The sequence below is a fragment of the Aythya fuligula genome, chromosome 2, assembly GCF_009819795.1.
Source record: "Aythya fuligula isolate bAytFul2 chromosome 2, bAytFul2.pri, whole genome shotgun sequence".
In the NCBI taxonomy this organism is placed as follows: domain Eukaryota; kingdom Metazoa; phylum Chordata; class Aves; order Anseriformes; family Anatidae; genus Aythya; species Aythya fuligula.
Genome location: NC_045560.1, coordinates 155590716 through 155613127, shown reverse-complemented (window position 1 = coordinate 155613127; position 22412 = coordinate 155590716). Strand labels below are relative to the sequence as shown.

Here is a 22412-nt window from a genome sequence, read left to right as displayed (position 1 = left end):
CCAAATCCTCTTATGTGAGGTTGGACATAGTGCTTGTACTCTTTACACAAATTCTTGATGAAGTGACTGCTACTTAGCATCTTAACTAAGACATTGAGACTAAACGAGTGATTATAGGTATCCTGAGTTTGTTAGAAGAAAGCTTTACTGAAACTTAGTGGTGTTAAGAGAGGAGGAAAAATTCATATTAAAATTTGTTATATCGTTACCTAGTTAAAAATACCTCTCATGGAAGATATCCAGTATAGAAACTGTACTCAAAGATTCTCTGTAATTTATCAGGCACAGAAAATGAAATGGTCTGCAAAACTGTTCTTGAGCTGTATTCTTGGTAGACGCTTTTCAGCCTCTCACAATTGCATATAGCTGCAAGGAATATGAAGTTATTCCCCCCTCTAACCTTCTGCCATTATTCCATTCTCCTCCAATATTTTATACGTTTTTCATTCCATTTTATCCTTCCACAAAGATTCACTTTTTGCAGTTTCTGTCCTAAATCCATTTGCACTCTCTAAGCAGTGTTCTGTTCTTTGTGCCTCTGGTAGATCTTTAAGTGAGAGCTGAGGTTTACACCCAAAATACAGTAGAACAGATAGGTGTGCGAGCCTTCAGTTTGCCTCAGGTAACTCTTGGTAGATTTGGTCGTATTTTCTGCCATTACAGCTTGCTGCCATGCTGTTGTTATTCCTGCTGTATATAGTTGAGATATCGCATATTGAGGCTCAAGGCACACACAAAAACCTGTTCAAAAATTCATTAAAAGTGTTTTCGTGACATGATTTACCCGTCAGCTGAAACAGAAAAGGGTATTTGGTTTGGGTAAAATACGTATCCTGCAGCTTTAACAACTGGATAGTTGCATTATTGCATGAGAAAAGGAAATTGATAATTGTTATTGTTGTCCAACTTGAAGTGCAACATATGAAGTGACAACATTATTGAAAAATAAAACAGGATTTTTCAAATCTTTTGGGTTCCAGTGATTAGGAGCAAGGCAAATAAAATGTTTGCAGTTGGAAAGTGATTCTTCTGATGACCTGCTTCAGTTTATAAGCAGATCGAGGAACTCTGCTTGATTGCTATTGTGCACTGGGGCTTTTAAAAATCCACTCTTCTATAAGCTCAGTAAGTTCTTGCAGCTGTTTTCACAAATTGTCAGTGGTTTTGAGATTGCATAAACCTACCTCTGTTTTGTAGGATTCAGGCACTTTGGACATACGAGGAATGGGGCAGGTTCTACCCACACATCTCATGGAGGAGAGGTTGATACGACAACAACAAGAGATGGAAGAAGATCAACGCTGGCTTGAAAAGGAGGAACGGTTCCTGGTAAAATTTTGTTTTGTGGTGCTTCTTAACTCTTTTTGTTGCAGCTTGCTAAAACTGATCACTTCTGTGAAATGAGAATATTAATGAACACAGGAGTCGGTTCCAAAATGCAGGTTTGGAAGAAATTCTTAATTGAAGTGTTCAGCTAGGAAGTGTGACCTCTGCTACAGGTGCCTCAAACAGCTGTTGTTTTTTTTAGTGAGTCTCACTTGATTCAGTCAAGTATTCATGTGTGAAAAGTTGTGGGTTCTGTGGCCATCTGCAGATTGCCTGTTTATTCTTAAGGATATCGATCTGTGCACACTCTGCCCCTAAAAAAGGGATAACCTTCAGCCATCTAGCAACCCTGACTGCGACTAGACTTGCAAGCAGTCTTGCACCAAAGGAATAAAGAGACACATCAGTGGGAAGAAATAATTTAAAAAGAGAGCTCTGTGAGGTGGGGGGAAAAGCTCTGAGCATCACCAGGAAAAAGAAGAAGAAATGCTTTGGTAATGGCATCTACTGTCACTGTTTCTCTGCAGTTCCAGGTTTTCTTGTTGTCAGAGCCACTCATTTCTGAGTTCAATTCTGACTTCTTTATTGTCAAAATTCAAGTTCAGTGTTAAAATTCAAGACTGTTGGCTACAGATGCAGCAGAAGATGCTGGTAGCATTTTACCCAGAATAGGCTCGTGCTGGGGAGCCTCACCTGGCAGGTGAATAAATTGCAGTGGTGTGATATGGATTGTGACAAATACCAGTCCTATGTTTGGTCATAAGTGTATTTCAAGGAACCCTTTGTTTTGGAAGCTGTGTATATAGGTACAAAACATGTTTGTATAAGTGCAGGTGTGCTAGGTTTGTTAGGGGAGGTAAGTTTAAATAAGCTTGCTGCGTATTTAAAGATGATGATGACAGGAGACAGTTTCTCTAAGAGTTTTCTGCACTGTCCAGAGCAGACCTCCAGGGAAGCCTTTGCTGTACAGATGGATTATTTGTAGCTTGGACATCAAAGTTCGCTGGCAGTGGTTGTCCCACAGAGCTTGAAAAAATGTCTTTTAGGGATATCGAAGCCAGTACATTGAGTTCCTTGCGAATAAGCATTTATGCTTTATTCTACAGGAAGCCAGTGGGAGGGAATGCAGAGCAGATCTTGTGTGTAGGCAGCGTTACTGAGACCTAGCTCCTGGCCAGCTGAATAACCTTACTCTGTCAGGGTTTTAGGTAGATGCAGTATCCAGAACCATTGACAAGAAAGGGTGTAAATCTCTACTTGCTGTTGAGAGTTACTGGTGATGCCCACATGCCCATTTCATGTTCTAGCCACCATCCAAATTGTGCTAGAGTTAAGACGTTGCTTTTGGTTAACAGCTTGCTTTTGACTTATTTCTCTGCACGTACACGTGGGAATTTGCATCTTGCCATTGGATGATAGCAGAGAAACCACTGCACCCACATTGCTTTGTCCAATTAATTACGAGCTTGAAGAGAGGGAGGGGAAAGGAAAATTTCTTGCCTAATTTAGGCATTAGCTTTTCCAGTCTCAAGCGGCTCCGATTGCTTAGGACTTTCGCAAGCTTAGTAAGTCAAATTGTGGATGCAAACTTAAAACATTGTCAAGAGCTTCTTGAGGGATTAATATTTTGCTCCTGAGGATGCCTTTTAATGGCATGCCTCTGAGAAGGAGGCAGTTGTGACTTCGGCGGTGGCGCTAGGTTACGTGGGACCTTCCTGTTCTGCAGGATAGGTGATAATTAATCGTAGCATTAATTCTGCTTTGGGTCAGCCTCAGGACCAGCAGGATGTTCACCGTGCCCCAGATTGCTGCCTGAGGAGGGACTCAGTGATTTTTCTTTTGACCTCTAATAGTCTTTACTGCTGGAGAGACACCGTCACTGCTGCCACATCCTGCTTAGAGGGAACTTGTGAGCAGTTTTACAGCTCTGCAGTTTGCCAGAGCTGAATTTGGTAATTTTTGATGTAAATCTTAGTTAAAAAGGCAAAAAGCAGAGAAAGATTGAGAGGAAGTAAACGTGAACTTAAAAATGGCCAAAACGAGGAATTGGAATTCGTAAACCCATGACACGTTTACACACTGTCAAAAGCTGAGCAAGCTACCACGATAGACACAGGGTGTGTTTGAACCCATAGCATGACACATGTCAGAGGAAGCTTCATTTTATAGGTGGGTATTTCCTGGAATAGGAGCATGTGTTTCTAGGGTTAGCCCTGAAGAAATGAAGATGGCAGAAAAGATGCTGAGGGGAGGCACTCCCAGAGGCCTTGCACTTTTCCTGAAGAATATCCAGAGTTTATACAGGAGAGTCCAAACTACATACAGTGTAGAAATATTTATATTATAAACACTAAATATATGTTTCCTTGTCCCATGTCCTTTTTCTCTCAGGAGAAGGGACTTCTCTAACTGTGCTCCAGGTGATTGAAGGAGGAGAGCAACTTGCTCTCTCAAAATCGTTGTCATGTGTCTCGCTTGCTTTTCCTGCTTTCTGCAGGAAAACTGACCTTTAGATTTCGGTCACGTTGTTTGGCTGAAGCATGGCCCTCCCTTCCCTGCTATAGGTTTCAGAAGAATATTTTTCCCTTTGAGCACAGAGAACAATAGAGAGAGGAGAGCCAGAATTTAATTTTTAACTTATGCAACTGCAGCCTAGTGCACTGAGTTTAAACTGACTGCTTTCAAAAGCAGCCCCTATTTACACAGCCCTCAGACTCCTACGGTGTATCGCACTTCTACTACTGAGAATTGGACTCTCAGAGGGGTAAGTGCAAGTCATTTAATGTGAGACACTGCACGGAGAAGAAAAAGCCTCGCTGGGGTTTCTGTTAGTACAGTTTTTATTTCCCTAGAGTAGCAGCAACACGCTCGTGACCCAAAATTTATTGCTGCTTCTACAAAGAGAAAATCCAACTCAAAGCATGTTAGCACAAGTACGAACGGCGCTGGTGCCGTGTGTGCTAGAAGAGAGACCCCAGATGAAGAACAAAATCGCAGCGGCATTGAAATGGAAATGTAGCAGTCTTCAGAGAGGATGTTATCTGTGTAAGCAGTTTGTCTGAAACTGGTCCTTTGAGAACACACAACCAGTCAGTACTTGAGAGGAGACAGAAATGTTTGCAAGCTGCAGTCTTAAACGGAATCCAAAATGCTGAGATCCTGCTGGAAAAAGAGAAAACAAACATCGCTCTTCATGGGAAGCTCCTGAATACAAATAAATCTGTTGTGTAAAAACTGAGGCATAAAGAACTTCTTAAATTGAGGCAAATTTATTCACTGGGATGTAGGAAGAGAATAGGGAAGGTGGGGAGGGTTGTCGTCTTCAGGACTAGACCCCATCCCATCCCCTGATACAGCAGGGATGTTGCACACTAGGTGTTTAAAGGACACGGATGAAACCTGCAGTTTTTCATGCTGTCCTGGCAGAAGTGCCTCTAGGAAGGAGACAGAAATCTGTGAGTTGTGTTTGAGGAAGTCGAAGCAAAGAGGAAGCGTTGCAGCACTTCACCCGTGGCGCAGGCAGCCACGGAAGACGCTGGTTGTGTATGGCAGGCAGCTGCCACATAAACGCGTTGCATCAAACAGGTGGGACACTGCTCATCCTTCAGGGCAAGGAATCTTGCTGTACACTTCTTTAGGTGCTGCAGTCCACAAGATTTTCACTCGTTTTTATCCTGGGATGTTTGGGTGGTTACCTCATTCCCAAGGGAAGTATCACAAGAAGTACACGAAGCTCTCATTCTGCATTTTCCTATCACTTCTCAGCCATCTGGGTAGTTCCACTCTAAAAAAAAATAAATAAGAAAATACACAAAGATTGATCAAGGTTTTACTCTTACGTAGTGCAATGCATGTAGAAGCTGAATGAGCAGCCTCCACCCCTGAAAGCAGAGCTCCATGATCACAAATAGCCCAACAGCTCGCTGTAACTAAAAGGTTTGGCCCGTTACCCTGCACTCTGGCACGCATCCTGAGATACTTGCACTTCATCTCGAGCCTGCTGGCTTCCCTTTGTAGTGCGTGTGCACAGAAAATCAGGATCGAAGGACTGAAATACTCCATCAGGGCCAGGGTATGTAAATGTTGATCTTCCAGCCCTGATCTCATGTGTAGAAGGAATTTAAAAGCAAATCAGTTAATTCATTGAGTTAAAATAATTTCTTAAAGGCCCTCTGAGGGGGCCTTAAAGGCCTACTTTGATTTTGGGGTCTTGGCAGAAGTTGGGAACTGCCAGAAACTATCCTGATTTTTTTTTTAAATTGCTTCTAGAAGAGCACATCTTCTGTATTTTAAGACAGAGTTTGGCCCCAAAGGGGAATCCGTCCACAACCACAGTTAAGAAAACCCATGGTGGAGGTGATGCCATGCTTAGCAGAAGTTGTGGGACAGAAATTGTCACGCTGTTACCTTCTCAAGGTGACCTCCTGAGTACAACGGTGTAGGGAAATTTGTGGGTTTTATGCTGTAACTTCTTGCCCTGTAGCTGGCCGTCTCTGAACGTTTTGCAGAGGACTTTCCTTCTTTTGGGGCATCTTCATGAATTCCTTCCCCGTTTAAACTTAATTTCCAGCTTGAACCTTTCTGTTGCAGTTGTAGTTATGCTATGTGGTGTCGTTTTTAATTATATAAAATAAAGATGCATTTTCACACTCCTTTTAGTGACTCCACAGCAGAGAGAGCAGTGTTGTGCTGAGAAATGTAGAGCTCTTTCCTGCAATGTTTGGAAGAAATAACTCGCATAGTTTCCTTATCGTGCTTGGTTTTGTTTTTTTTTCTGAAATTCCCACATAGTTGTGGTTTTCGTATTGGTCCTGTTCTGACACTGAGAACGGCAATTCAAGCATAATTGATGTGAACTGTTGCTAAAATAAGATTTTAATTTTTAGCCTGAGAAAATCCCACCGAGATGTTACAGTTCGGCATGTCTTGAGAGCGCCAAGACATACATGGTCCTTTTATTAGTGAGTGACCGGGAATTCGGGAAATAAAATAGATTCTGTTCCAGTTTGTCAACATATGCATCCTGTCTGAAAAGTCCTCCTAAAGTTTCCAGAGATTTCAGATAGCAGATTTTTTATTAGGAAAAGAAATTCATTTACTTCTCCAGGACTTTGATTTTCTGCAAGATTTTGATAAAAATCCAACCAGGAATATATATCTGTAATGGCTACAATAGTAAGTAGAAAAGACGTTGCTTAAACTTGCATTTTAGTCTGGTAAAGCTCGCACCAAAAAGAAATAAAAAGCAAAGTCTGTGTGTTTGAGCAGCCCCATCATACGGTGAGTATGAAACACATCTGAGGATGACTCGTCATCACGGTCAGTCACTGTACTAAAAAATATCCTTGCAAGTGAGAAACGTTTTCAGAAAAATCTGCAATCGTAAATCACCCATTTCCCAAAGGCTTCATGCTCTGAAATGAAGAGACAACACGAGCATTAAGCAGGGTGCTTCTAGGCACGGCTTGCTAACAAGTCTTACCTGTTACATTCAATCTGGGGGGCTTCACGGCCAAAATTACAGCCTGATTTTTCCCCTGACATGTCACATACACACCTGGGAGCACTGCTTGTGCTCCAACAAGGTTAAGAAATGCAGAAAAATAAATGGATAAAGCACGGAACAGGTGAATTTTGGTGTGGGGCTTATTTGTTGCATGAAACATAGCTGGGAGAGCTCAGTTGTGCAGTGGCACAAACTGCTCACGGACCCATTGGCACTCGGTATCTTCATTTTCAGGTTCTTGGAGGAGCCTGGGCAACTTCATGGCTTTGTTTGCCAAGGGCTAGTCCAACAGAATTTTGTTAATCCTGCTTTTAATAATAATTTCTGTGTATTTACGCCCTTCTCGTGCAACAATTCTTAGACTGCAGCCAGGTGTTCGTGTGTGCAATGTCCTGAAGGTCGCTCACATGCTGCACGTTGGCTGCTGGTGGTGCCGTGGGTTGTAGGACAAGGAGGGGAGAAGACTCACTGTGTCTGTAAATTTAACTTCTCCTGCTAATACTGGAAAGAAAGGTGTTATTTGGGCTCATGTGCACATTGTGCTTCTGAATCTTCTTTCGGGCACATCTCTGGCTAGAAATGGAAGTGATAAATTGTGAGCATCAGTGCGATAGAAATTCAGTCGTGTGCTTAGATAATATTTAGCTAAAAAATACCACGAGCATCACAGTCACTTGATATGTTCCGAAGTATCTAACATCTGTACCCAATGAGACTTTCATCAGAAAAAATTCCTCCTCATCACCAAGGAAATAAACTGAAGCTTCATCCATGCAGGTCTCGCTATAAAAGTACCACAAATTCTCAGAGAAACATGGAGCAGGTTGCTCGTTTTTGTCCTGTTGGTTCTTCACGTTCAAGAAGGGGTTAAATACTTCCCTGTCTAATTTTGTTTCCCTATTTTTAATCTCAAGCTCTTTCAGGCAGCGACCCTCTCTGACTGTGCCTTGCTCCATCTGGGAAGGACTGAATGAAAACCCCAAGAATAAGCCCTTGCTGCAGGCTGCCGGCACAAAACGAGTGTTTTAATGATAAGAGATCAACGTTAGCACGTTGATCTGCCTCCCCTGATGGCTTTTAGGGTTTTTTAGGAGGATATGGGAATTGGAATCATTCTTTGGTGCTTTTAGAAAGAAGGAAGGGAAGGGATCGTGAGTAGCATTACCTTGTAAAACAATCAGGCCCCATGTTTCTTAAAGCAGATAAAGCAGAAATTCATTTGTTTGTCACTTAATTGTGGAGACCAGTGCATCTGGGCACCTTTATTAGACCTCTGTGCCCAAAAGCAACGTTTAAAGAGCTCCAGCAACTGGCCCCGGTCGCAGGCTCGGCGAGGCAGCCAAGTACATCTCAGCCTTCCCGAGCTGGAAACGGGAATTAATGCGCAGCGCTCCTCATCCTGGGGCTGAAATCGTGCTGTGGGGAGGAAAACGAGCCCCAAACCCAACGTTTGCCTTTGGGAAAATGGAAATGCAGGTTTCCAGTGTTGTGTTGGGGAAACGGTACCGTCACTGCTTAAAAAAAGCCTTTTTTACACGTGTGCTGAGAAGCAGTCCAGAAGCCCACCGGGCGTTTTGGTAGCTGTAGCATGGTAGGGAGGGGAATTAAATGACATCTGGATATGTCAGCATAACATTTTTGACGTTATTTGCTTGTTTTTAAGACGGTTTTGAGCCCAGGTTGTGTGACTCTGCAAGCAGAGCAGTGAAATTGTGACTTCTCCTTGCAGAAACCCGACGTGCGGCTCTCCCGGGGCAGCATCGACCGCGAGGACGGAGGTCTCCAGGGCCCTGTAAGTGCTTGTGGGATCTCCTCGGCTCCCAGCCCTTCTTCCAGCTTCCTGGTAGTACACGCTGTGCAGTCGTGACTGTGGGAGATGACTGAGAGGCTTTGCTCAATGTTTCCACTGCTCTTACACGCTGCTCCAGCTTTCCAAGAAGCTCAGCTTCTGCGGGAACAGCAGCCGAGGCGGAGCTCCTCGTGCAGCACTTGGGAGGATTTTTTGGGGTTGGTTTTGGCCCCTCGAAGCTGCCGTGGAAGCAAATGCTTCTGCAGAGATGTCGCAGTGATTTTCAAAAAGCTTCTGCGGTGCCTAATTGGGCCTGGGCGTTTTAAAACCCTCGATGGTTTTCTGAAACTCCCATCGACAGGAAGCCGGGGGAAAATAACTTCAGCAGTTGTTTAAATATCTGAAGGGTTTTCTTACCAGGAATGTAAATGTTGCTGTTGTATTACCCGGGAATCTGTGTAGGGTAACTGACCCGCTCTGAAACAAATGGAGCAAACCCCACAGCCATCCATTTCTTGTCAGACAGCAGCTGCAGCTGTGCTGTTCTTCCTTCCTGGCTTCACTGCTGTGTACTTAACTAAAAACATCTCCCCGGTGGTTGAACTGCCATCAGACCCTCTGAATCACGCAGCTAGGACAGGGGATCAGGCCAGGGAGTGTTACTGATAGAAACCTGGCGCTTCCTCCCTTGTTGGTGTCCAGGGATCACCTTCAAAGCATTGGAAGTCAGCATTTAAAATCCACTTTCCTCGATCATTTGGGATGCAATCCCAGAGGCGTCGCATGGCCTCCGTCCTGCCAGAGGGCTGATCAAACTCCTCGCCGCTTCCTCAAAGCACAGCTCCTTTGGGCAGGCTGCTTTCTCTGACCCTCATTTCAGCTTTGACCGCCTGGGGTTAGGCTGAAAAATCCAACCCCCTGATCCCAAACTGCTTGTAGGATACGTTCCAGGTTCCCAGGTGAGGTAGGGCACTTCCCACTTGAAGGAGTGGGAAGAAAAACGTGCTGGTTGCCCAAATGGGTTTTACAAGAGGCTCTTTATTCAGTCCCAGAGTTTGAGTTTGCATTCTTGGAGTTCTTAATACATTTAAAGCATTTAATACGCTTAAAACGCAACTCTGACTTCGTTTGCAGCGGGAAATGCCTGGTGCTTCTCTGAGTCAATCTCAGTTTCTCATCGGGAGGATGAGAAATCAGGAGGCATTCGTAGGAGAGCTGGGGTTAAACAATCACCCGGCATTAATTACGCAGAGGTTTCTGTGGCAGGATCCCGATCACCGAGGTGTCACTGCAGTCCTCCCACCGAGTGCCTTTTTGGTAGGTGAGGCATGGTGGTAGCAAGATATTTCTGTGGGACCCGACACCCTGAACATTTTCCTTCTGGCCACAGTTTTCCACAGCAACCTGCTAGAAACAAGCTAGGAGTGGAGTTAGCGTGGGAATCCTCAGTCCATGCAGTTAAAATTGGGAAAAAAAAAAAGTTTTGAGCAGCTGAAAAGAGGCCTCAGGAAGTGCTGGGCAGCCCTAACCGCAGAAGCCTTGGCAGATCCGCCTGCAATTTTTAAACCCCTGACATTAATTTCTAAAAACGCCAGGCCGAAGCTTTGAATAAATGCTGAAGTAAAATTCTGAGTGTCCTTCAGGTTTGTTAACAGGATGATGATCCTGTTAGCAAGATGTGAGGATCTCAGGTCGGTTCAGAGGACCTCCTGCAGACCTTCTGCACGCTGTTGGGCAAGGAAGGGGCTTGGTTTGTCCAGCTGTGGTTGTGTTAGTGCTGGAAGGAGGCAGCTACGAAGCTGGAAGCTGAGGAATAGTGGGGGTGCTGCTGCTGCCCCCGTCACCTGGGTGTGTTTCTGAAAAGAGAGAACGTGGGAGATTCAAAAACGGTGCTTAAATGATCAGAAAAGTGAATTAACATTTTTAGGCAGTGATTTATGATAGCATTATCCAGAGCTGAAGTCGAACCAAAGCAGCTCCTGTGTTTTCACACCATTTAAAGGGAGCTCTAGGATTTTTTATTTAACATGTTGAAAAAGCAGCTTCCCTAGGTTTGATGCAGAGAGCTGTTCTGGCTTTGCAGAAAACAGCCTTTATTTTATAAACCAATGCCTTCTTGAAATGTTTTCCTGCTGGGCATGTTAAATTCTAACTGCCTTCAGTGTCTTCCTTTGCAATGGAAACTCCTTTTTACAGATACACTTGCACAAAATGTGACTGTAACATTTTTGTGTGTTTTTTTTTTAATGTGGCAAGTTTTGCGTAAGGTATTAATTTGCTTGTGACCAAACAGATTTTCATCTTTCTTGGCCTGGAGGTTGTATAAGCATAATTCCCGAGGAAATTCACTTGAATCTATCCGTAAATACTTCCAAATGAATAAGCAAATTGACCTTGATTAAGAGCTTCACAGCTCAGAAGTTTGATCCCTGAATGGAGAGCAAAAGATATCGTGAATATGGCACCACATTTGATTCATAGTGAGGGATAAACTGTCACACACAGGCCAGGGCTGCTGTGGGTACTACAACATAAATGAAAATCCTTTCCTTACTGTGTAAATAATGTAATTAGGAGATGATGGTGAATATGGACGTGTTTTTAACTGGGAAATGGGCTGAGAACTGGCTGTTTCCAGGTGGTTAAGATTCTGCTAGTGAAATGGTGAGCGCTGTGCTAACTGCTATAAATGTGTGCTTTATTTTGTAGGCTGGTAACCAGCACATATATCAGCCTGTGGGGAAACCAGGTAAGCAGTCAAATCCTACCACGTCGCCTTGAATCCTGGATTACAGGTCTTGTAGCAGCAGTAGTCAACAAAGGTGCTTTCCAGTATTTCCATACAAGGTTGGATTCGATTCCAGAGAACTCCACAGAGGTGTTTCGGTGCTGGCAGTGCTTAAATTCCCAGAGACGTAGTCAGCAACTCCAGGGAGGTGTTCAAACAGCTGGGGAGTCTAGAGGAAGCTGAATCACCGTGTAGGACTCCACTGTGGGTGGAGTTGAGACATGCAAAGCACAGGTAGACAACTAAATTTAGGTTTCTCTGTCTTAAAGTGAGTCAGGCCCAGGGCTTCTGCCAGGAAGAGGCCTGATTGCCCAGACACGCAGCTGGGGCACGAGGTGGTGAGCACCTCTCAGCTCTGGGTTAGGTGTACCGAGTCAGTAAAGCAGGAGTAGCACTTTGTGATGTTGATAGACCAGAATTAAGCAGGTACAGCTGATGCTCTGGTCCTCTAAAATGCAGATTTTCCTCCCCAGATCACACAGCGCCGCCAAAGAAACCTCCCCGGCCCGGAGCCCCCGGCCATTTGGGCAGCCTGGCAAGCCTCAACAGCCCCGTGGACAGCTACAACGAAGGCGTGAAGGTACAGTGCTGGGTAGCACAGGAAAATGAAACTAGCACACGTCTCAGAAAATGAAACGGTGCCCCTCAGAGGTAGTTAGCTGTTCCCCGAGCCCATGGAAAGCAAAAGTGACTGAACTCCCCGAGTAGACGTTGTCGTGCGCTGGCAGCTCTGCAGGGAGTTTATTGCGTGGCTCACATCCTCCAGGACTGATTCAGCACGTTCCTCACCTAGAATCTTTCCCAGGTGAGCTTATTTCTGGTCTGAGGAGTGTAGGATCTTGCTCACATGGACCCAGCCTTGGAGCTCAGCACACCCAGGTTACTCAGGTATTGCCACGGTGTCCAGGCCCTCAGTCACGTAGAGGAGAAACATCTGAGCTGTGGTGCCCCAAAAAGCTCCTTGTTGCAGCCCCATGACTCCCAAAACCCTGCTGGCTCTGGGGAGCAAGGAAAGAGAGGAAACGGTGTGGTCAGGACTTTCTTACTGTTGTCTTTGTTGTCACATCTCCAGTAAATAGGCGAGCAAACCAGACATGAAACTTTGTGGAGTTGTCTAGCAGAGAGGTTCTGCAGGGCTGTGTGAAACCTTGCCCTGTTTCCTCTGGTGCAAGTGGAACTGGTCCTTAAGAGTGTCAGTGACTCCGAAAATCATGTCTCCAGGTTTTTTTTCCCTGCCTTCGGGACTCGTTTACCTGCCTAATCCGAAACAAGTGACCCCAGGGCCTCCCGAGGGGAACCACTGGAGCTATTTTTGCTATTAGCAATTTCCAGGAGTTAGATACACTGATGGGGGCTTCCCCGTCAGCACTGCCCTACCAGAAGTGATGCAGACACACCCCAGTTCCCTTTACAACCTCTGTGCACTCCAGCCCTTTCCTGAGAAGAGAGCAACGTCAGAATTAGGGTGCGGGCTCCTGTAAATACGCTGGGGCCATCCCTGCTCTCCTACGACAGCCAGTTAATAAATAGTGCAGTTCCTCACAGGAGAGCCTCGCGTTAATCAGAGCCCTGCCAAGCCTCGAGCAGAGAACTGGAATCCCTATTCCGGCAGGCACAGATGGAGCTGATGCTGATTTTGAGAAAATTCAGGGAAAAATGCAGTTCCTCTGAGCGTGAGGTTCAAAACTTGCCACCAAAGCACCGTGTTTGGCACAGACTGATCTTTCAGCCCCTGCCTGTCTCGCTCTTGCTCACTTTTGTCCTGAGGTTATCTGAATATTTAAGAATCAGCCTAAACAGGCAGCGCGGGCGAGTTCAAGCCAGGTTATTTATTATCAGCTGGTGCCAGTGCTTTTCACGCTGCCAAGCCACAGAAAACGTAAAAAAGCAGGAGCAGATGTGGCGCTGAATTTGGCTTCTCCAAAAGTTGCTTTCTAACTACTGATACTGGAACATGAAAAATGTTTTCTGAAACACAGCCTCTTCGCGACAAACCAACCTGAGCAGCCAGAAACATCATCAGCGCGAAGATTTATTTATGCTCCTTCAGTGGAAAAAAAAAAAAAGTGCTGGTTTTCTTCTTTTTCCTGGCAGCGATTTCCTGAAATGGGATTGTCACGTGCCCTTTCAAGAAAAAAAAAAGTTCATTAGTTTGGAATAGGTCGTGACTTTGCTCACTGAAGATGTTTTTGGGGTTCATTTCAGTATACTACACGTCCTACAATGCATTTGGAGCGGGCTCTTGGTACTTCCTAACCCCGGCTGCGTTAAAAGGGAGCAGGGTTTCCCAGGAAGCGTGTCCCCCCCCCGCTGCAGAGGCCCTTTCACTGCACTCCCCACTTCGCTGTTTGCCAGCCTGCCTTGCTCCTCTCGAGCTTTGCATGCTCTCTTCCCCACGTGCCGAGCCAAAAGGCGGCGTGGGCGCATGGCCAGCACTTCTCCCCCCTTCAGTTGTCAGCTGGGGGGGCCACGAGCTAACCCGAACGCCTGCCGGCCCCCTTCAGGATCACTTTTGTTGCAGGCTTTTTTAACTGGGCTCTTATTGCTGCGCGTGTTTTGGTTTGGGTTTGTGTTTTTTTGTTTTTTGTTTTTTGTTTTTTTTTCCTGCTGAGTTTATTAATATTGTTTTTCTCTTTTTTTTTTTTTTCCCCTTCTTTCGGTAAATTTCTTTAACCTTCCCCCACCTTCTGCTCAACAATAGCCATGGAGGGTAAGCAGTGCGTGAGCGTGTGTACGTGCCCTGTCCCCCGACGTCTTTGCATGCGACCTCTTGTAACTTCTCGCTCGCTTCATCCAATTCCAATCACGGCCTCTCCCTGCTGATTCAATAATTACCGGGTTCCTTACCCTCAGTTATAGGAAAGAAACTAGTGAACACCTTTGGGGTGTCCCAGCTCTGCTGGTGACACTGGTTTTTGTTAATTTGCCCTGCAAAAAAAAAAAATAATAAAAAAAGGATTTTGGGGGACAAGGGACCTGTTGTAAAAGGGACTTTGTCCATCGGGAGCGAAGCACTGAGATGTGCCCAGTGCTCTGCTCCTCGTTCCTCACCTTGTTTTGTTGTTGTGGGGGTCAGACTGGGAGCTCTTCGGAGATTTTTGGGTAAAATCCCTCATTTCACATGAAGGAAACTTCCTTCAGCCCCAGGGGTGAGTGTGTTCAGCGGGGACAGGGTGGCGGTGGCGAACACCAGCCCTTCCCGGAGCTTGGGAGGTTGCTGAGCCCCATCTGCTGGGGGACACGAGTTTCAGCAGCTCCTCTCTGCTTCCAGCTTCAGCCGCAGGAAATCAGCCCTCCTCCCACGGCCAACCTGGACCGCTCCAACGACAAAGTCTACGAGAACGTAACGGGGCTGGTGAAAGCCGTCATCGAGATGTCCAGCAAAATCCAGCCGGCCCCGCCGGAGGAGTACGTGCCCATGGTAAAGGTGAGGAGGAACTTGGGAGATCGGGGCTGGATTTCGCCCCCGAATGACGGAATTGATGGAGGAGAAGCTTTCTGGGAAGTCAAGACACGTTTTGGGGCTGTTTTGTTTCCTTATTTACTTCCTTTTCTCTTCAGGAGGTGGGCTTGGCGCTGAGAACCTTGCTGGCAACGGTGGATGAGACCCTGCCGGTGCTTCCTGCAAGCACCCACAGAGAGGTGGGTACAGCTCACGTGCTGCTCAGTCCCCGTCTGTTTTGGCTCTCTCTTCCCTGCACACACACGTTTGGATGCAGTAGGCACTGTGAACACTCCGATTTCTTCATGAAATCAAGTTTATTAGAACCTAAGCGCTGTGTGGATGTCATTTTTTCCAAGTGAAGGTGCTCGCAGTGGGTGAAGGAGCACAGTTGAAATAAAAGCTGTCAGCAGTGCTTACAGCGAATCACAACTGGGGTGCAGGGAGAGCATCTGGGCCTTAATTCTTGGTGCAATTTTAATCTTTGATTAAACAGCTTGCACACAAAGTCATGACACAGGAAACTGAGCACAGCTCGGTGCGGCTGGGAGCTTTGGATGAGAAAATATCCCTTAGAAACCTCGTTTGGGATGAAGAAATGACTGAGATCTGTCAGTGGAGTTGAGGAGAGTCAGGAATAAAACCATTTTCCTCCAAAACCTTGAGCGTGGTAGTGAGAAAGGCAGCAAATCATCCTGTGTAGCAGTTCCACGTGGTGGCTCCAGCTCCAAAACGAAACCTCAGGGAGGGTGGAGGGTGCTGTTGCTCTGTCCTAAATGATTTCTGACGATTTCCCCAGCTGACCGAGTCCTCTCGTTGCAGATCGAGATGGCGCAGAAGCTGCTCAACTCGGACTTGGCCGAGCTCATTAACAAGATGAAGCTGGCCCAGCAGTACGTCATGACCAGCCTGCAGCAGGAGTACAAGAAGCAGATGCTGACGGCCGCTCACGCTCTGGCCGTGGACGCCAAAAACTTGCTGGATGTCATCGACCAAGCCCGACTGAAAATGATCAGCCAGTCCAGGCCGCACTAGGAGCACCGAGGGAAGAGTTTCAGCAGGCTGAAGGAATTCTGCTCGCCACAGGCTGACCTTCCACCAGCAGCGAGGATTCACCCGGCGCAGTCCTGGCTTTCCAGTGACTCTTGCTTCAGCTGCCTGGCAGCCGGCGCTTCTCTCCCGCGACAAAAAAAAAAAAAAAAAGTTGAACCCAGTTTTTTTTTTTAAAGCCGAGCTGGTCTGGGATTGAAGCAGCGGCGTGGGCAGCAGCCGAAGTCTGTACAGAAGGCCCTGGGGGAGCGAGGTTGGGTTTTGCTCCCATCGCGTCGGCCGCGCTTCGCCTCGAGCTGCCGCGGGGTCTCGGAGCCAGAACTGTTCGAGCAGCAGAGCGGGGAAAAAAAAAAAGAGATCGTGAATAAGAAGAATTCTGGGAAACCTCAGGGCTGAGAATTCTTGCCCGCAGTGTATGAACTATCCAGACTGGAAGTTTTTTTTTTTTTTTTTTTTTTTTTATTAGAACACTTAACGTCGCAATATGCTAATCACAATTTACAGAGAAAGAAAATAAAAAGCTATATTTTCAAGACGTCGGTCGTTTCCGGACAGACTAAAAGCCCTCTTCATCTTCCTGCCTTTTACTTTTACGTGCCCGTGTGATGCGTTTGGTTGGAGCTAGCTGTAGGACACAACTGAAAACTCGTCCCTTTCACCCGAATTAACGTGCCAGTTCTTTTTGTAGCAACGTCGTTTTCCTTGGAAGCAAAAAATGCTGCTTTGTACCAGAGCAACTCAGAGCGGCGTTTCGAGGAGCCCTGTAACCATTCATGCCCCCCGTTTTTATATAATTTATAAAGACAGATTAAAGCCATGTTGAATATTTTAAACCCACTGTAGCTAACTAACCCATCCTTTTGTCTATCTTGCCTGGGAGGAGTTACCGTAGAGCAGCGTGAGTAGATTTTCCTTGGTTTTTCCAGTTATGCCATCGGTTCTGTTAAAATAAAAACCACACTCCCTTTTTGCTGTTGAGGGATATAAATTATTCTCAGGAAGAATATAATGAACTGTACAGTTACTTTGACCTATTAAAAAGGTGTTACCAGTGAGTCTGGCTCTTTTTTTGTCTGTGTGTGTTTACTGGAGAGCCCTCCCTTCCTTTCCCTGAGGTTTTGGAAGTTACAGCGAGCAGCCAAGGAAGAAATCAAAAATTTTTTTAGCAATCTTCCCTAAAGCAGTTTTATTTCTAAGCACAGGAACAAGTCAGCCAGTGCTACCAGCCATCTAAATGAACCGTTTGTGATTACGGGGTGTCACTTCTTACGTTCCTTTACTTTTAAAATCACTTTTTCTTTGATGGAGGTGGGGGGAGCAGCAGCTGCAGAGTTGTTTCAGAAGCTCTCAGCAGCAATGCAGTTGCAGGATCTGCTGCCACCTGGAGTCCCCCATCAAGACCAGAGCACATTTCCCCAGGTGTCTGCATCTTCCCCACAAAAAGTCCTGGGTTTTGTGAGATGGGGCAGCATAGTGCTACCACCGTTCATCCGGATACACAACCCTCCAACACAGCTTTTGAGTGTTCCTTTAAACGTACAGAATGCTTTATTATTGCCTTTCATTTAATATTTTGACACACATTTAAAGATAGCCCTTACCTTGACTCACATGCTCAGGATAAGCCCAATTCAAAAGTTTTCATAATACTTTTACATCACTCCATTTGTAAGCTGAACAATTCTTCTACACCCACCCTTCAAAGCTGCTTTTTCCTGTGATGCTTTCTTTTTTTTTCCCTGGAAAAGCAAAGCCCTCTGTGCATTATATACCCCAGGCTTGAAGCTTTGAGTATTGCAAACTTTTTTCATGTACTTCTTAAATTACAGCTATACATGAATAATTACAGCCACTCAGTTTTAGCCAGACTTTAACCAAGCATTTCAGCCTTTTCCAACATGTTGAGCTCAACAACTGCCCTCCACAGTTGTACCCTAACTGCTCCTGAGCAGGTTCAGTTGTCTGGTGTTGTGAGCTAGGAATCGGTGGGGTGCAGCAGCATCCCAAAAGGTCGCACACCAAGCAGTAACACTTCTAAACCTCAGCACCTCCCATGCTCACTGGAGTTGTGTGCACACCTCTATCTACATGCTGGGACTGCAGTTAGGAGCTGTAACTGGTGCTGTGCTACGCCTTCACTGCTGCTGGGGATGAAGAACCAACACGGGGAGTAGTTAAACCCTAGGCCTGCATTCAGTGGCAGCAGTTTTGGGGACTGCAGGGAGTGTGGCCAACCTTCATCCACTCCCTTCCAGCATTTAAGAGACAACCAAACAGTTCAATGCTTCTTTATTACAGGCAGGTACAAAACTAATTAGTCAAAAAGACCAAAGCCCATGTCATCATCAGATTCCTCTGATTCCTCTTTCTTTTCCTCTTCTTTCTTCTCTTCAGCTATAAAAGAAAGAGCAGTGAGAATTTTTTGCACCAATTCATAAAAGTCACATGCTGAAGGACTTAACATCAAGAAGCAAAACCTGGACGGTGACAGCTTATTCATCACAGAATGGCCTGGGGTGCGAGGGACCTCGAAGATCATTTAGTTCCAACCCCATGCCACAGGCAGGGACACCTCCCACTGCATCAGCTTGCTCAGGGCATCATCCAACCTGTCCCTGAGCACCTCCAGGGATGGGGCAGCCACAGCTTTTATGGGCAGCCTGTGCCTCTGAGGTAACCCCAGCCCCACGTGCTTAATTCAAACGCTGACTCCAGCCTTATTACTAAGCATGAGGCGTGGTTCTGCTCCCTCCCACCCGCACGCTGCCTCCCAAGCTGCCTAAGAACATCTCAATCCAAGGTTTCACCCAGCACCTCCCATCCCAGCACCCCACTTACCCGGGGCAGCCCCGCCGCCCGCCGGCGCAGCCCCTCCCGCAGGAGCAGCCGCAGCCGGAGCCCCGCCGCCGGCTCCCACGTTGCAGATGAGGCTGCCGATGTCGATGTTGGCTAAAGCCTGAGGAGAAAAGCGCCCGGCAAGGCCTCGTCAACGCGGGGGCAGCTTCGCTTCACCCCCCCCAGAGCCCCCTTCCCCATCCACCCCCCGCTTACCTTAGCGAACAGCCCCGGCCAGAAGGGCTCCACGGTGACTCCCGCCGCCTTGATGAGGGCGTTAATTTTGTCCTCCTGCAACGAGGCCGGCGCTGAGGGGACGGTTCCAAGGGAAGGAGGAGGAGGGGGAGGAGGAGGCCGCCGCCGCCATGCCGCGGCCGGCCGCCATCTTGTGGCGCCGGGGCCTTGCACTCACCGTGACGGTGACTTCGTCGTCGTGCAGAATAAGGGCGGAGTAGATGCAGGCGAGCTCGGAGACGGAGGCCATGGTGTGGTGGTGTGGTATCTGGGGGGCGCGGTGCCAGTCGCCGGGGTGGAACGGCCTTAGCTTCGTGTGAAGGACACAGCACCTTGTGCGGCCAGCGAGGAAAGGGCGCCCGCCCCTGAGGGGCGGCTTTATATCAGCGCCCTCAGCCAATCGCAGAGCCGAACAAGGAGATGACAGCGCCGTTAGCCAATCCGAGAGCGGGGAGGAGAGGAGCTCCACCAATCGCGGAGGGGGGGCGGGAGGAGGCGAGGCGGCGGCCATTTCCCGCTGCCCCCCTCACGCGTGAGGGCGGGCTGGGGCTGAGGCGCCGCTTGCCGCCCTGCGCCACGAGGGGTCGCGATTTGGCACTGTTTTGCCCCAAAAACGCATCCAAACCTCGTGGGTGGCGCCTGGGTGGCTGGCACCTTAGGGTGACGTTGCTTGCCTGAACGCACGTGTGCAAAAATAAATAAATAAATAAAATAGCGATGTGGAAAGAGCCATTTGTGATCAATTCCCACTTCCCCACTTCGAGGTGACTTTGTAACCTTTGCAAATTCCAGCATTTCCCCCTCTGCTATTTATATGTGATCAACCGATATCCAGATAAGAGTAAAGTTACTTAAAATACGTATTTTTTTGTAGACTGGTGTTTGCGATCTGTAAATAAAACTTTCAAAATCAAGCTTGAGCAGAATAATTTAAGGATTTGCAAAAAGATAGGGTATCTAGAACCCTAAAATGACAGCGTTCAATACATCTTTTATCCATCCCTTCCTCATAATTCGAAGCATCTCCAAGTTTCACTGGATGAGGATCAGATGCTACTTACTGCTGGAGATGGTGAATGCTGAATGTTGCGGCACTTTGCTTGCAGGTGACCAAAAAATGTAATTTTCAGGCAAATGAACTCACAGATCTAGTTTAGAAGGAAGTTCTCGTGTAGGCTATAGCTATGCTCGAAATATCTGGAAGCAGAAATTGGAGTTTGTTTAAGGGCGTTGGAATCTCTGAGCAACTCCAACAGCACCTCTGGAAATGTGCAGCTTGTGGAAAGGCTAAAAAAAAGCTGCAGGAGACCCAACCTTATCCAGTAAGAAAGATTCCTCCTAAACAGATCCCAGATTATGTTTGTCTATGTGGGAGAGGGAACTGAAGAATGACTTGCTGAAGCAGATGGAAGCAAGAGGAATTATCAATTGCCAATGCAGGAGGACCACCATGAGCCTTTATTGGAACAGCCCACGTGAAGATAGCTAAATAGCTCAGTTTATACCTCATGGCTAAAGACACTGCCAGCTGAGAAGCCAAATGATGTTAGATTCAGCATCTGAAATGTGCCTGCTCCGCTGAAAACATCCTGCGTTGAATAGAAAGTAACTTATTGTACAGGATTTAAATAGTGCCTATAAATCTGATTTTTAGCTAGATTTTTGCTGTCTTCAGACAGATTTTTTGCTGTAGATTTTTTTAGCTAGATTTTTGCTGTCTTCAGCAAAAAATCTAGCTTCACTGAACTTGCAGGTTCTGTGTGTTCAAGGGCTTCTTGTTGGCGATGTTCCACAGATTTCATGCTGTTGTACTGAAGTTGAACACATTTGTTTGGGGACAGTACTTGGGAGTTTCTGTTGCTTGTGGGTAAGAAGACAGGTGAACGACAGGGGCCAGCTTTTGCTATCCTGTTTTTGTGGTGAAGGTCTGAGTGGAAATTTGGGCAGACCCTATAGGAGAGAACAGGGACATAGGTAACAGTCCTTAAGCGAAAACCATTAAAAAAATTCAGATGCATTGTTTAAAAATAAAATATTATGACCTGAAATTTAAACGTGACTTTCACATAAGCTTAGGTTTCAGTTGATAAAGACATTAATTAGAGGAGATTTGCCCGCATCCTTGCTTCATGGCTGTCTTGCTGCATCTATCGAGTGACACTGAAGTGGCTGATCTGTAGGGGCTCAGAATAAAGTCAAATAAAAAATCAGAAAAAAATACATTTACGTTAAAATATATATATATATATGCTTCTGTGTATTCTACAGTTCTAGGATCCTGAATTACTTCCAGAGTGATGAGTTACTAGGGCTTGCTCCAGAAAGCCAATGCTCTGATGTAGGGTGATAATGCAACTGTGCTGATAAAGATTTCATCAGATAGCACAGGAGTGTCTTCCTGATAAGCAAAGCAAAGAGGTTGGGTGTGAAAATTTCCTGAGGTGGGTGTTTTATACTTGGAGGACAGTAAAGGGCAGTGGCAGAGATTTGACTGAATACACTTGAGCTCTACTTACCAGCCAGGAAAGCAAAACATCAGGAAGGAGGGGATGAACTTGTTCCAACAAACACTGTTGCAGCTGATATATATGCATGTGTATATATATGTGTGTATGTATGCATAGATATGTATACATATATACACCATTTAAATTAGAGATAGCTGGGAGTGCTAACACTGGTAAATCATGTCAGTTTTAAAACTGAAAACAGAACTTTACTACTAATATTAATTAAGCAAACACTGTGCTAATAATTCTCACAATTGTTATCATTATAGATTAATGATTGTACTTTATCAGTCGTTATTGCTACATATACAAAACATTCAGTCCTTAACACTTCTTCCTAAATTAGATGTGTGTGCACACTGCTACAGAGCTGGTGCTGTACAAAGCACAACTTTGGGTATTGACAGTCATCGAGGTGGCCAAACTCAAGAAGTCCTTACCAAGGAGACCTGAATCTCACATTTTCTTTCTCTTTTCCTGACACTGCTTAACTGTTTTGTTGTTTTTAACCTTTCTGAGCTGATTCTTCCTTTATTAAACAGCCTTTTTCCTGCTCTCAAGTTGCACTTTTTCAATAATAAGTTGACCACAAGTTTAGGGAGGGACTCTTTGTCCCATTACACAGGGAGGGTAATGATAGGGCAAGGGGAATGGCTTTAAGCTAAAAGCGGGTAGGTTTAGGTTAGATATAAGAAAGAAATTCTTCACTCAGGGTGGTGAGGCCCTGGCACAGGCTGCCCAGAGAAGCTGTGGATGCCCCATCCCTGGAGTCGCTCAAGCCCAGGCTGGATGGGGCTTTGGGCAACCTGGGCTGGTGGGAGGTGTCCCTGCCCATGGCAGGGGGTTGGAGCTAGATGGGCTTCGAGGTCCCTTCCAACCCAAACCACTCTGTGATTCTCTGAAGTTACTGATGATCTGGGGGCCTCTTCTTT

At 46.2% G+C, this 22412-nt stretch overlaps 2 protein-coding genes across 15 annotated transcripts in view; one reads left to right on the top strand and one right to left on the bottom strand.

Moving 5' to 3' along the window:
- Positions 1-16956, top strand: part of PTK2 (protein tyrosine kinase 2) — a 191642-nt gene extending 174686 nt beyond the window's left edge. For 10 of the 14 annotated variants that reach the window (XM_032180855.1, XM_032180854.1, XM_032180856.1 and 7 more), the window contains 8 exons: positions 1198-1329; positions 8562-8624; positions 11331-11370; positions 11883-11989; positions 14111-14119; positions 14681-14836; positions 14971-15051; positions 15674-16956. In XM_032180855.1, coding sequence (XP_032036746.1) covers positions 1198-1329; positions 8562-8624; positions 11331-11370; positions 11883-11989; positions 14111-14119; positions 14681-14836; positions 14971-15051; positions 15674-15886 — 801 coding nt within the window. In that variant the 3' untranslated portion in view covers positions 15887-16956. The remainder of the gene's footprint in view (positions 1-1197; positions 1330-8561; positions 8625-11330; positions 11371-11882; positions 11990-14110; positions 14120-14680; positions 14837-14970; positions 15052-15673) is intronic. The other 4 variants (XM_032180853.1, XM_032180851.1, XM_032180847.1 and 1 more) reach the window with 1 other exon arrangement.
- Positions 16957-18173: 1217 nt separating this feature from the next.
- RPLP1 (ribosomal protein lateral stalk subunit P1) lies at positions 18174-19332 on the bottom strand. Its single transcript, XM_032180864.1, has 4 exons — positions 19149-19332; positions 18953-19027; positions 18740-18857; positions 18174-18295 (listed from the first exon to the last, which is right to left on the bottom strand). Exons 1-4 carry the CDS (start codon positions 19218-19220, stop codon positions 18216-18218), a joined length of 345 nt encoding a protein of 114 aa, XP_032036755.1. The 5' UTR covers positions 19221-19332; the 3' UTR covers positions 18174-18215.
- Positions 19333-22412: the final 3080 nt, after the last annotated feature.

Coding starts and splice junctions, on each gene's coding strand:
- RPLP1 (XM_032180864.1), bottom strand. CDS start 19,220: ATGGCCTCCGTCTCCGAGCTCGCCTGCATCTACTCCGCCCTTATTCTG. Junction 18,858..18,952: donor GGCCGGGGCTGTTCGCTAAG/GTAAGCGGGGGG, acceptor TTTTCTCCTCAG/GCTTTAGCCAACATCGACAT. Junction 18,296..18,739: donor GGGCGGCGGGGCTGCCCCGG/GTAAGTGGGGTG, acceptor TTTCTTTTATAG/CTGAAGAGAAGAAAGAAGAG.